Genomic DNA, 14,648 nt, shown 5'->3' with positions numbered 1-14,648 from the left:
ATAAAACAACATGGATATCTGGATAAATTTATTGTACATTCTCTAGTGTGCTCTTTACAAAAACAGGCTTCCTGGGAATATGTTTCACTTGTGATGGAGGACTGTAGGATATTATGCAGGTACTGTGCAGGACAATGAATTGTCCATTACATATATGAAAACACACTGGAGGTGAGCAATAAGCATATAAATTCATGTACTGTACTATAAGAAGATAAAAGTTACGGTTTTTGTGCTTTTTAAACATCAAGACACAGTTAAATTGAACATTCAATGAAACATATCAATTCATGGAAAAGTGGAAAAGTGAATAAAATACATTGAATTCATCAAATTAAGTGCTGATTGTGCATTAGTGATACATGAGTTTAAGCAGTACTAGCACTGAAGTACAAAAGTATACATGGCATCCTGTCAGCAGCCGCCACACATTCAAACAACAACTACAAAATAATGGGTTTGATGGGAATTCAGAGGCCGAGACGTACGCAGAGATCTTCCCTCTCAGACGACTAGTGCTGTCTGGGAACAAACTTGAGTTTTACCGGTTTGATCGGCTGGAACTTCCAGTCAAACTCTAGAGGAATCTAGAGGAAGAAAGGAAGGTAAAATCAGGGACATGACAGCAGAGGAGTATGACTGTATGTGAATACGTGCGTTGCTCTAATTCTTACCTCGGTGTCTTTGCATGTTTCCAGAGTGTAATGCTGCAGGAGACGGACAATGACCATTTTCATGGTGAGGAGAGCGTAGCGCATCCCAATGCAGTTACGAGGACCGAGCCCAAACGGCATGTACACGTACGGGTTCACCTCCTCCCCGCTGCTTTTACTGAACCTGCACGAGCACACGAGCACACGAGCACACACACACACACACACACACACACACACACACACACACACACACACACACACACACACACACACACACCAGATTAACTCAAAGTCTAAGTCACCACTGAGAGAGAATGCATGTTCATGATACTCTGCAGAATTATTTAATTTTGTGTTTTAAAAAGGTGCTAGCAACAGGGCTGCAAAATACTGCAATTTTAACTAAAATTACAATTTTTTTTTTTTTATGTATTGCAATATCTAGCCACCAGTTTAGTGGATCTTCACTGTGAGGCTTGGTGTAGCTGCAGAAGTCTAATAAACACTGTTCTGTTATGTTTTGCCTGATCAGTTTGCACATTTGGCTGAAGGGCCGTCTCTCCTGTTCCCAAGGTCAAGAATGAACTTATGAACTTTTGAGTGGCCAGTTAAAGTCACAACTGTTCAACTCCAGCTGTTGAAAATCTATTCAAGAGCAACGTGCCAGATTTGAGTAATTGTATTTTCTGGTGGCGGGAGAAAAGGTTCTCTCTCCTGGATTCATTAATGTGAAAAATAAAAGCTTAGCACATTTACCTCTCTGGTCTGAAAAGCTCAGGTGAGCTCCAAAAGCGTGGGTCCTTGTGTAATGTGCTCACAGGAACCACAACCAGGGTTCTTTCAGGAATGGTGACGTTCTGGACCTGGACAGTTTTTTTGCACAGCCTCTCAAGCCGAGGTGCAGTGGGGGTCAAACGCAGTGACTCATTAATAACCTGGTCCAGGTACTGCAGGTCGAGCAGATCCTTGTATGAAACTGGAGCCTAGAAAAGGTGAAGAAGGTGAAGGAGACATCAAACACAAAAATAAACAGATAAAGTTTGGAACAAAAGGTAACGCCTTAATTTGCGGGTCCCATATTTTCCAGCTAACTTCCTAGAAACTTTCTTGAGAGCAGTTTATTAATCACAAGGATATTTTGTATGTTTTCTAATTATAAATGGGCAAAGTACCTGCTCATTATATTCAAGTTTTTGGGAAAAGAAATTAGGAACTTATGTAGTAGGTGAGTGAAGAGAGTTAATAAACATCCATCAGAGTTTCCTAGAAAGCTCAACAGGAAAATCTTAATTCTTGGTTAAACAGAAAATGTTCCACACCGAGTCATTTTATTTTAAAATGTCCAGTTTGTGGAAATTAGGTAGAAATACGTCTCTTTTATTCATTTGATGAACATAAAACACAAAACTAAGGAATTTCTAATGCAGCTGAAAACTACTGGTGAACATTCAACCACTATGAAACATCAACGTCATTAAAATATATTTACAGATTCAAAAGCAGATCTATGATGTATGGCAGCTCAAAGTCATGACGCGTCAAAATGAAGATTCTTTTCGTTTGTCTTTTTGGGAAACTCAGATATTTTGGCATCAGTTGATGAACTATTCTTCACTTAGCTACTGCACAAATTCCAAGTCTTTTCTTAAAACCTCCAATACAGCTAATGAGGGGGTATTTAATAACTTAATATCCATTTGCCTCATAATTATTATAATTAGTACCAAACTGTGTATAAAATATCCTCGTAATTAGCGGCTAAATACCTACTGAGCTACTGAGAAACAATCAGGAAACTTTCTAGGAAATTAGATGAAAAATTAGGGACGTTTAAAATAAAGCGATATAATATACGATGAATGTATTACTGTACATCTTTCGGGAGGCTGGTGTCAATTTCCTTCTGCAAGGTCTCCAACGCCTCTGGGTTGGTGGCCAGATTGTAAAAGATGTAAGTGAGAGTGACACTCGTGGTCTCATAGCCTCCGAAGATGAAGATGAAGGCCTGGGAGAGGATCTCATGATCAGTCAAACCTACAACAAAATAAGGTGAACAAATGAAAATATAGAAAACCAATGTTTTAAATCTTATTCAAAGCTCCTGTACTACAGGTGTTATTAGTGGCTTTTTTTGTAGATTATTATTCACTCAACTGAAGAGTAGTTTAGAAGATAGTTTAGACATGAAAATTTCATCTGACAGATTATCATCAAAATGATAAATGGAGCTGTAATTATTTTCATTATCACTTAATCTGACAATTATTTTCTCTATTAATTGATTAGTCGTTTGGTCGACAAAATGTAAGAACGGTGAAAAATACCCGTCATAATCTAATAAAGCTGAAGGCGACGTCTTCAAATCAGATTTGAAGTTTGTCGAAAACAGTAAGATCTTCAGTTAACAACGACATAAAATAGAGAAAAGCGATATTTGTGCTGTTTGTTGCATTTTTTATTTAGAATTTTTTGGAAATTGTGTTTTGATGCTTTGGCAATATTGTTTTTCTCAAACTGTCATGCCAATAAAAGGACCTTGGAGTTGAATTTAAGCAGCACATTTGAGGAGACAGGAGTATAAGAACATGACTTCAGCTCTAATTACTGGCAGATCGTGGTGTAATTATTTTTAACCATTTGATTTCAGCTACAGGGATATTTGGGGGGAAAAAAAACACTGACGCTCATCTAGAACTCATATGATCAGGGTGGCATTATACAATACAAGGAAAAAACACATGCGTTATAAACATGGAACAACTTTGTGTGGAATACCATCTATCTTCAGTTATCTTGTGGTCTAGTGAAGAGGAATCACTTTATGAAGGTGAAGAACAATTTGAATGTAAACTGAGAACAGAGTGCTGATGAAGTGTTACCTCGACTTATCGCCTTGGTGAAAACGTACCTTTACTCGGCTGTTCATGTTCACTCTTTATGTCTGTCTCTGGTATCTCGCTCTGAATCATCACCTGCAGGAAGTCTGCCCGACTCTACATCAGCACAGAGAACAGTCAGCATCGACAGAAACAACATTTCTACCAAACATATCAATGTGGGTGGTATTAGGTTCATTTGAACGAGAGAGAACATAAGGAGAAAGTTGTGAGGGTTTAAAGGAATAGTTCAACATTTGCTTATTCACTTTCATGCTGAGACTTAAGATGAGATGATTGATACCATTCTCATGTCTGCCACAGGAGGTTAGCTTAGCCTAGCATAAACGCTTTTTAAACCCACTTTTTAAAAGGTAATTTGAAGAACAATTATTTTAATTTGTTATATTGTGTTATATTACTCCTTTCTTCTCCTAATCCTAATTCTTTAGCTCAATACACAGCAGTTTCAAACTCATTCTAGACTAATTTTTGACTTCATCAACTGGTAGGATTAAAAAATAATAAGGAAAGTCTGGGTTCATAGCTTCAGAGGTGCTGGCATAATGGGCAGATTATGGGCAGAGCCAGGCTAGCAGTTTCCCCATGTTTCCAATCTTTATACTAAGCTAAGCTAACTAGCTCCTGGCTGTAGCTTCATAATTAACAGACAGACATTAGAGTAGTATCACAATACGGCATATTTCCCAAAAGTGTCAAGCTAATTCTCTGCAATGTCTTTTTTTTCCCACTTGTTTCAGATTAAATGCTTACAGAGTCCTCTGCACGATGCTGGTCTTTAAATCTTTTGATGATGTTGTAGAAAAATTCCACGCTGACTCTGGACATCATTTCAATATTCAGGAGTTTTAGCAGACGGGCACCAAAGGGAAACAACACTGAAAAGAGACCAAAGGCCTGTTAACTAGAATTTACATAAAAATGATACCAAGTTGCTCATCATGATGAAACGATCTCTGAAAGGAGGACATACTTGAGAAAAAGAACGGCCATAATCTAAAGTTAAGAATCTTCTTGATATGCACAACAATGGGGTCTTCTGGATTGCTGATGGAGTTGGCCTCAACACCGAAAGAAGCACTGGTCACGACGTCTAAACTGTAAGGCGCCAAAAATCTACAGCAGAAAAAAGGAGAGGTGGTTGTCTTTTAAGATCTAACATGGATTAAGTATTACCATGCGTATTCATTTCGTGACAAACAATATGAGGATATGCTGCAGTATAACAGATTAACAACATACTGTTTGACGTCAACGGGCTCATCCAAATTCTGCTGTCCAAGTTTCTCAACGAGTCGGTCTGCGTAGCGAGCAACGATGGGATAAATCTTGAAAAAAAAAAGAAGAGTTGTGTAATGTTCAGTGGAGAAAGAAGTACTTTTCTTTTTTCTTGAGTGAAATTGTCAAAAGCACAATGTACAAATACTCCACTACGAGTGAAAGTCAAATGGTGCAGGAAAGAAGGAAAAACAAAGTTCTATTACACAATTTTCTATTAATTTTTTTGACTCTTCTCAAATCTTTGCTGTTATTTGTGAAACATTGGATACTTCTGCCTCTTTGAGTGTCAAATTATTATTTAAATGAAACAGTTTTAGAGGTTTAAAAGTAAATGTTTCAAAAAGGCTGGGACGTCCCAGTTTAATCATGCACAGTGTATTTTAGTGTATAAGCTTATCATATTCTGTTTTAGGTAAAATGTCCATCTGCACTGTAACTAGTTACTTCAGCTGTCATAAATGTAGTGTAGAGTATAAAGTAGCAGGAAATGGAAATAAGTTCCTCAAAATTGAACTTAAATACAGTATTTGAATTAAAGTAGCTAGTTACTTTCCACTGCTGGCAATGTTGATACTGTGTTCTGCATATTTATTTCTATCACAGCCAACTTCTCTCAGTGTGTCTAAACAGACATGGAAATACATGTAGATACACTGTAGACACATGTAAATATATGTATGTAGACATTTACTGCAGATGGAGGTGAATGTATTTGTTTGAAAACAGAAAGGGGGTCAGTGAGCTTAGATGTGGTACCAACCTGTTTCAGCCGTCCACTGGTGAAGCACGGAGATAAAGTGCTTCGAATTCTTTTCCACTTTTCATCTTTAACTGATGTGATTGCATCTTCCAAAGGTCCTGCCGTTGGATTATCCTGTGAACATGAGGACAATAAAGAGGAAACTACACTGAGTGTTTAGATTCTTGTACAGAAGATTTATATAGACCAAGTTTTCTGCTCTAATAATCCAACTTCCAACTTTCACGTCTTGAAAATGTGACCACACATTCAATGATCACTCTCAACATAAACTAAACTAAAATATCCACATCAGTACACCTAAAATACAACAAAAACAGAGAGAAGTAAAATTTAATTCAAAACCTGTCACCGTACTCCCGGCCTGTTCAGGCTGCCCTGAACAAAGCCCCTTATTGATAGCGAATTAGCTAATAAGTTAAATGTGATTGATTGATATTCTCATCTCTGTTTATTAAATATACAACTACAGCCAGCTACCAGTTCGCACAAGAGCAGAAACAGTTTGGCTTTCTCCAGCGAAACAAAACTTCCGTAATTAAGGCGTCACATCTTATTTATTTAACATGTCGTGTCTCATGACTAAATCAAAACAAGTTGCACCACACACAGCTCTAAGAAGTGTGTCAAGAGTGTTTCCTATTATTTTCCACTGGCCTCAGCAGCTGTGTGTGGTGCCTGGCGTGATCTTCTGAAGGATATTATTTCAAATCCAGACTGCCTGACTGGATTGAAACATGCTTAGCTCCCTTTTCTTTACTTAAGCTTCAGAAAAACGTATTTGAGATATGACCTTCAAAATTCTGAAATACTCCTTAGCCTGATAGGGTGAGTAACACAACTGATCTAACCACATTATTACGTCATTTCAGATGTTTTAACATGCCTCAACCTCTGCGTTGCAGAGTTGCATAATTGGAGAAACACCAAACGCATTTTTTACTTTATTGAAACATGACCGCAAATGTTGTGTCACTTGACATAATATCCTGAATTTTAAAATCCTCTACAACATGCAACAAGATGAGTCTCTTACCCTGCGGTTGGTAAACACAGAGTAGCACTCCTTCACCATCACATTTTTGATGATCTCAGGGTCTGTCACCATTAAAACTGGTTGTCGTCCATCATATAACCTGCACAAAAACACAACAACATATATGTATGAGCTGTTGTGTAAACATGAACATTTTACAAAGCATCCATGTCAGCTCAAAGAGAGAATTAAATGTATATTGATCTAAATTTTAACAAATGAAAATCTCTATGGTTCTGTGGCAGGATAATAACAGCGGGTTATCTTTTTTTTATTTTTCTCAATCATGTACAATACCCTGATAATGATAATATTCAGTCATAATTTCAAAAGGTGCGTTATGAAATGGCCATTTACTGAGAATAAAGATATAGTCCAATGCATTACAAGCGTGCCAGGAATGTTACCTGGAGTGTGGCCATAACTCCAAACATACAGATACAACTAGTAACTTTGAGCCTGTTTTATGTCTAAATACTTCAAGTATACAGTATGTCATGTATGTCTACATTTATGCAAGTACTGTGCTTATGTTAACTTTAGAGGTACTTGTACTTTACTTCCATGCTTCAATTTTCTGCTGCATTATACTTGCTCTCCATTTCAGAGGCAAATAATCTACTTTTTAGTGTATGACATTTATTTGATATATACATTTACTATTTCACATTAAAGTTATGCATTTCTAACTTTTTTGGCCTCATAAAAAAAACAGTCTACTTGTTTCCACCAGAAGAGAGATTTCCCTTCTAAATGTATCAAATGGTTTCATTGATATGACTATTTAAAAAGTAAAACTTTGCATAACAAATTCCTATTGCATAACTTTGCTTTATCTTCTTTCCTGTCCCATTTTCATGACCCCTCAGATTTATCTGTTGGCCCTTGGCAGAGGATGCACTGGAACTTTTTCCACTGCAGAAGCTATCTGTAGGAGTAGGCCTTGAAAGACGAAGCAACAACTCACCCCCAGATATCTCCGTACTTGGCTTGGCAGTGACGGTCAAAAATATCAATCCCCTACAAGACATTTCAGATAAATGTGTTAAAAGGTGTTAGAAGGTCAAAGGGCCACAGAGCTTCCAACAGTTACACTCATAATGTGCAGCGATAGGTCAGGCAATGAGCGCCAGGTAGGTTACTGAAGCTTCTGAATTATGTTTCTGTATATAAAGTGCTTTTTATTGTCATCATGCTCACATGATAAACATCCTCATCTCTACTTTTCAGTTATCAAATCAATCAACTCCTCACATAGCAGTCTTCAAGATTTGTGTTTACCTTTCGAAAGTAAAGAAGTGTTCCAACAAAAGGCAAAGGCTTTGGTCCAGGTATTCCCAGCTTTTTGAAAAATCCAAAGGGCCAAATGCCGTACCTAAATTATATAAAAAGAAAGAGTCATATCTGTTACAAGAATAGGGATCAATATTTCAACAGTTTAAGGAAGAATTGTCACAGTCAATTAAGACAAAACTGACCAGCTAGCACAACTCTGACAAATCCACAGACTACTCACAGGAATAACAGCGTGACAAAGAGAGCCAGCAAAGTCCAGGTGGTTGGTGACAACAACGTAAAGACAGACATTTCGACTCTTCCGAGGGAGAACTGGAGACAAACTGCGTGAGAAATAAGGAAGTTGGTTGGGATAACAACAAGTGAACTTTAACTACACAGAAGTGGGAGGAGTCCAGAATCTGGAGCTCCAATGAAATCAATATGACAAACACAAAAGCGACTTTTTGGGGCTGGATGGGCCTGCAGGTGTCGAGGGCTTCTGCTTAAGAGCAATATTGTTGTTTAGTATGGTGAATCAGAAAACCAAACACTCGGTCTTGATTGATTACTCAGCCAATAACTCATGAACTCCACTGTTTCACACCGATTTACGTGCATTAGAAAATAGAAACTACTTCATTCGCCAGATCCCGTCTGTTGCATTCAAAGGACACCCCTCCTTTTTAATAATCATATAATTTCAGAATACTTATCTTTTTCTTAATTAGTTTGACTGCGCAAAAAAGGAGAAAAAAAAGAGCGAACGGATTTGAACGCGTCTGAGCCTTATCCTGCACCGTAGATAACCCGGATGTATAACTGCCGACCTCACCGGTGCAGCTCACATTTCCACAGTTTAGTGTTTTTAAACTGTCCAGTTCTACACGTTTTTTCCTCCTGTCGTTCGAAAGTGAAGTTACATTTGTCATAGTAAGACGGCGAGGTAAGGAACAAGTATTTAGTATCATTTTATATGAGTATAAACAGAATAAAACGATGTCCTCTTTGAGCTGCCCTTGATCTGTAACGTTAGGCTAAAGCTAAGTTAGCTTCACACAGCACCATGCATACACACATTTTTATCACTAAGTAATTCTGGGTTATACTTCACGTGAGTTTATGAAAAACGGAGAGTGGACGATATAATGTCGACTAGCTGTTCCGTTCAATTCATTGATCAGTTTGAAGCTGTTGTTCTCGGTGCCGTTGACTTGTGTTCTCTTAGCAATACTTGATAATAATAACCTGCGCCCCTTACTATTTTCATGAGTAATCAAATCAGTTCAAAGGCTCATATGCAGAAATAATTACGTTATCAGTGGGATGAAATTCTTTAAAAAAAATTCCCGTGTCTCTATCCTGACGCCAGCAATTATTGTATAATAGAAACTAAGAACTTAAAAAGTATAAAGAAATGAAATAGAGCTGAGTGGAACAGCAGAGTCGAGTGATAAATGTCTGTGGGTTCATCATTACCAGAAACGTCTGTCTCCTTATAGTCGTGTGATTCCTTGTTAATAAAAAATATTGATCATTGCTGGTATACACAGTTTTTACTGTAACACCTTTGACTTTTTGTACAGTAACCCACCTAACCCCGGGGAGATAAAGTTGTTGATGTGATGTCATTGTCATGCACTGCTGTAAAATTGTCACGATCCATGACTCAACACTGTGCCAGAGGTAACCAATCAGTAACTTATTCAATACCAGATATTCAGTTCAGTTAAATTTTATTAGTCATACGGAGGGTCAGCGGTGTAATGAAATGTGTTGGACGAGAAAACAGGTCAGCTCAGCAGTAAGAGCACCAGTATGATATAAAATATTAAATAAAGATGGGATTCATTCTCTGTAGGTTTGTAATTTGTCTAATGCAGCTTATCTGACTTGCTGCAAAAACAATATGACACACAGATTAACAAATGAGTCAAACACAAATAAAAATCACTTACATAACACATAACACAAAATGTTATGTAAGTGTTTACTATATGGCCAAGGCCAAATGATAATTTTTTACAGAGGTAAAACTCTTGGTGATATTTATGATTTTATTGTGGTTTGGAATGACATCAGGCTGAATGATTGGCTTTACCTCTTTAATGTACTTTGTTCTTTCATGACCTGAAAGTTTCTTAAAACCACTCCACTCCAACAATAATAGACTGTGATTCATCAACATTGTTGTTCCTCTTCTGTTTCTTTTGTTTTACACGTTCGTTGCACCTTTATCACGATAATAGTGCAGCCCCAGTTTATTTCTGTGAGATGTTTTAGCTTCTGGTCGCATATTTATCCAGCCTTGACTGCCTAATCCGATCCCTGTGGCCTTAGGGGTTTATGCCACGTTCACGTCATATAGTTTAAACCATAATTAGGTGCAGCCGAGTGGGGAAAAACCATTCACGTCAGCCTTTAACTTGTAATTCTGATTGCTGCTGGCAGTTACATCAAATACAATTCAATATGAAAACTAATACAATCCATTCAGCTCATTTTACAGGTGTTTGTATCTGGTAACACTTGGTAAAAAACTGCTAAAAATACACAACAAAGAAGAAAAGTAGCTAGTTAAGGTCATTTCTTCAGGTGTGATTACAATGTTAGCACTTGGGGTAACCACCTTGGAGTAATCCGTGAGCATCGGTATAACAGGTGTTTTTCCTGTTTTTCCCATTGTGTTACCATGAAAAACAAATTCTCTCTCTCTCTCTTTTTTTTTTCCTTTCATTTCCCCACAGTTGCTATTTTAAAAAGGCAGAAAATGTCCCAAAATATAAAATAGGAACTTTAGCCTGCAAAATTGTTAGGTTTTTACATTTGATGGGGGGGATTCACCTCTCACACAAGATCAATGTCAGAGGTCAGTGACATTAAAATGTTCAAGAAAAATAAAGTGGTATAATTACAATTTGTGGAATATTGTCTGAGTTTATGCTGACAAACCTGCCCAAATTATTTATTTTGCTCACCTCTTTTTGCCACAGTGTGTGGAAATTACTTCTGACCACATTGCTAGTCTGCCTACACCTTTATTAATATGTGGACTGTAGTTGCCTCACAGAGCCTCTGTACACATTTAACCTGAGCAAAGGTCCAGTCAGTCAGTAAACATAAAACAATGAGTAGGTGTTGTGGCTCTTTAATAGGGCTTTTTCATGCAATATGTTTGTCACGGTAGGAAAAGCATGAGTGTAAGGTGGTGGCTTACTGAGTCACTTAATAGAATCATTCATGTTTTTAGTAACACCTCTGCTTTTTCTACTATGACAAGTCAAAAGTTCATCAGTTAAAAATAACTATTATATTATTTTTTATTATTTATTATATGCTGTTGGTCTAGTGATATAATTTGTTTACAATAGCTGTATTAAAAACCTATTTCTGTTCTCATCTTGTTGCCTCTGTTTTGCATTTTCAGAAAGAATTAGCCACCATGTTCCTCACCCTCACCCTGCTGCGGAAAGGCATCTCTGGGAAACAGTGGATCGGAAAGTATCGGCGTCCACGAGAGATCACATGGCAGATGAACCGCAATACGCTGAAGCGTCTGGAGCGCGAGGCTGAGAACGAGTACTGGATCAGCCGGCCGTACATGACTCCAGAGCAGGAGTACTGCCACGCTGCAGAACGCAGGGCCCAGAACTGGCTCAAGATCAAGGAGACCAAATTTGCCAATTTTCCCCAACACAAGCACATGACGGATCACCTGAGTCATCTCAAAATCAGCAAGACGTGGTCGAGTTAATGTGAGCAGTGAACATGCAAAGACTGTCCTAATAACAGGACAATATAACATACTCATGTGTGCTGTTTTGGTATTATCCTAAAGCGGACTCTGTATATTAGCTGAAAAGCTACCATGTAAAGTTGTCACCCAAGTCCATGATAGCCTATTTAAACTTTGTTTTTCCCCATAAACCAAATCTGTAAACTGTCTGTTTGTGGTTTTCTATCACACAAACCGAATCTGCACTGCAACAGTTTCTCCACATTCAGTGCAGCTCCTTCAGATAATCAGCTCTACACCTGACTGAGGGAATTTTTTTAACAAATTAACAAAAACACTTTTAAATTAATAAAATCAGGCTCCACACTGGTTATAAAATCTGTATAATTATATAAACTGCCGAAGTGTATTCCATGAGGCAAAGGTTAGAGGAATTGTATCAATTGTTTTGGGAGGTTGGGGCATATTGATGGAATTTTACAAAGGGTTAATTTCACTGTAAAACACCATAATGCTTTCTGCCGTTTTACATTTCGTGTATTAAAAGGCTGGGACTGTCAGTCAGCCTGAACACTGTACAGCTGAAATAAGTGTTTAATCCTTTTTGAGCCTTTGAAGTAAGAAAAACCAGAAGGAATACATTTCCAGGGAAATGGTCTCACTCCCTTCGTGGATTCTGTTTGACCCTGCTGTAATTTAGTAATGTTTTTCTGTATTGAAAAATAGGCTGTGCTGTCATTACAAAACCTGTTAGTCATTGGCTAGATTACAGAGAATCTGGGGCTCTCTGGTGACTCAGTGATGGGCTTTGTGCAGGAGTTTGACCCTCTATGAAACCTCAGTTTGCAGCTGCAGTCTGGTGACATGCAAGATACTTTACGGAGGTTATTGCCATCACATAAGCTTTTATTATTTCAACAATAATGCAGATCAAAAGGAAGAGCCAGTGGGGAATCATTATCATAGCCTGCTACACCTGCTTTTCATAACCTTTTAAGGGTCCTATGAAGACAATTTATATTACTATAGCAGTGTTTAATATATTGTCATCCATCAACTGTTCATACTGCAGCCTCCACCTGCAGGTGTCCGAAGGAAGGAGCTTGTAACTGTTGACAAATCATAAATGTTATAATGGGGGGGGGGGGAGAAAAGTCTAACCAGAGATTATTGAAGGAACTGATGTGGTGTGGTTTCCTCTCCTTTCCATCGTGTGCACTAGGTGGAAAGACAACAGCATGGTTCGGCTATTTCCAACCTTTACAACTGGTTTGGCATAAAACAAGGATATTCAGTGCTTCTCTGCAGCACACAGAGATCTGCTGGTTTCCATAGCAGCCATCAATGTGATTTACACCTGAGACTACAGGTGAAACCAAACTGAGAGGAGAGACAAGCAGCAGTCCTCTGGGCTCCAGAGAAACCACAGGTGTGAGGAAACCTTTCATGACATTTTTTTTTTTAACTTAGTCTGTTTTTTGTACTGTCTGTTCCATTTTGATGGGGATGTTTTCACCAGAAGCATTATTTGAGCTCTGTGTTAGTATGAGCACTGCAGGGTCCAAAATAATTGAACAGGATTAATGAGCTGGTGGGAAATTTCTGTCTTTGAAAGGGCCGATTCTACTGCAGGAATCAAAGGGAAAAAATCCACATGGCGCAGTATTACTTCTCCTTTGGGACACCCATCTCAAGAACCTGACTGTAAGAGATTAATCCTTGAAAAACGAACTAACCACAAGCCTCCTGGGTCAGCTGCAGGAAGCTTTCTCTCCTCTCAGTTTGGTAACATACTTTAACACAGTTCACTGTTTTAGGCATTGTAAGAAAAGCGAGGATGCTTTCAAAAATAACCATTTATCAAACAAGCAAGCTCAGACATCCGAAATGCGAGAAGGGGCCCCAGCTGCTTTCTTTGTCAAGGTTTCACAAGCCACAAATTGAATCTTTAATTTAATCTTTGAATTGGCAATGGATTTTTATAAATTTTTATAAATTTAATAAATGTTCCCTTTGGAAATGTAATGGAGTAGCAGTCAAATCTTAATAGTAGTACCACATTGCAGAAATCCTCTAGTAGAAAAGTAAAGTCAAGCGTTTAAAATTTTACTATATGACTTTTAAAGCAAACGTGCAAAAAATATTAGCATTAAAATAGAAGTATAAAAGAGATACTTGCAATGCAGAATGGCCAATTTCAGAATAATGTATGTTATATTACTGGATTAATATCAAGGTTAATTAGTGATATTCCAAAATTGCAAAAACTGGGACTAGTTTTAATGACTTTATATACAGCTGGGCAGATTGTGAATTTGTCCTAATCTATAACCTATGTCTAATCTAGCCTGTAACACTATATTATCCTATTATTGATTTATTGATTATATTTTGTCTAATTAATCTGAATCTGCAAAGCAGGTAAAGTTATCAAATAAATATGTAGTGGCGTAAAAGTATAAAATAGCAGAAAAGGAAATTACTCAAATAAAATACCTCAATTTCTTCTTACCTAAATACAGTACTTGAGTAACCAACGCACTGAATTGTCAGAGCACACGTTATTCTGTCCAGCAGATGGAGCTCCAGGTCCTGGCAGGGATGACTGGAGGAGCAGGGGAGCAGAACCACGGCCCCTCCTGTGCGCTGCGCCCAGGCGTTGTTTTCCTCTGCTGGACGATGAGATGAGGTGCGTAAAGAGGCGCCAACGCACCGCACCGCACCGCACCGGGTTGAGGAGGCAGCTAATGAGCAGACCAGACAGACAGCCCCTGTCCAAGAGATCCACGCAGCGTCTCAGAGCCGCGGAGACCATGAAGACGAACGGCAGACTGAGGAGTAAAGATTCACCTGCAGACTGAGTGAAGAGGCAGGATGGCGGGGGGTCGGAGGGGACTTGTGGCCCCTCAGAATACTTTTTTGGAGAATATTGTGAGACGGTCGAACGGTAAGGAGGAGGGTCCATATGCTACACCGATTTAGGATTTAAACATTATATCAAAACCCA

General features: G+C 38.3%; 3 protein-coding genes across 6 annotated transcripts in view; 2 read left to right on the top strand and 1 right to left on the bottom strand.

Annotated features, from left to right (window-relative positions):
• Positions 1–13: 13 nt before the first annotated feature.
• On the bottom strand, positions 14–8,301 carry LOC130180983 (cytochrome P450 3A30-like). Its single transcript, XM_056394690.1, has 13 exons — positions 8,147–8,301; positions 7,912–8,005; positions 7,598–7,650; positions 6,631–6,730; positions 5,595–5,708; positions 4,796–4,881; positions 4,527–4,669; positions 4,307–4,431; positions 3,565–3,649; positions 2,530–2,690; positions 1,413–1,639; positions 675–837; positions 14–587 (listed from the first exon to the last, which is right to left on the bottom strand). The coding sequence occupies exons 1-13, from the start codon at positions 8,215–8,217 to the stop codon at positions 513–515; spliced, it is 1,497 nt and encodes a 498-aa protein (XP_056250665.1). The 5' UTR covers positions 8,218–8,301; the 3' UTR covers positions 14–512.
• A 394-nt stretch (positions 8,302–8,695) lies between these two features.
• Positions 8,696–11,850, top strand: mrpl57 (mitochondrial ribosomal protein L57). Its single transcript, XM_056394693.1, has 2 exons — positions 8,696–8,851; positions 11,333–11,850. The coding sequence occupies exon 2, from the start codon at positions 11,348–11,350 to the stop codon at positions 11,657–11,659; it is 312 nt and encodes a 103-aa protein (XP_056250668.1). The 5' UTR covers positions 8,696–8,851; positions 11,333–11,347; the 3' UTR covers positions 11,660–11,850.
• Positions 11,851–14,159: 2,309 nt separating this feature from the next.
• kcnh1a (potassium voltage-gated channel, subfamily H (eag-related), member 1a) overlaps positions 14,160–14,648 on the top strand; it is a 42,871-nt gene continuing 42,382 nt past the window's right edge. For all 4 annotated transcript variants that reach the window (XM_056394688.1, XM_056394687.1, XM_056394686.1 and 1 more), the window contains exon 1: positions 14,160–14,588. In XM_056394688.1, the coding sequence (XP_056250663.1) occupies positions 14,516–14,588 (73 nt within the window). In that variant the 5' untranslated portion in view covers positions 14,160–14,515. The remainder of the gene's footprint in view (positions 14,589–14,648) is intronic.

The sequence above is a fragment of the Seriola aureovittata genome, chromosome 14, assembly GCF_021018895.1.
Source record: "Seriola aureovittata isolate HTS-2021-v1 ecotype China chromosome 14, ASM2101889v1, whole genome shotgun sequence".
Classification (NCBI taxonomy): domain Eukaryota; kingdom Metazoa; phylum Chordata; class Actinopteri; order Carangiformes; family Carangidae; genus Seriola; species Seriola aureovittata.
Note: the sequence above shows the minus strand (reverse complement) of the source record. Positions and strands in the feature narration are given on the sequence as shown.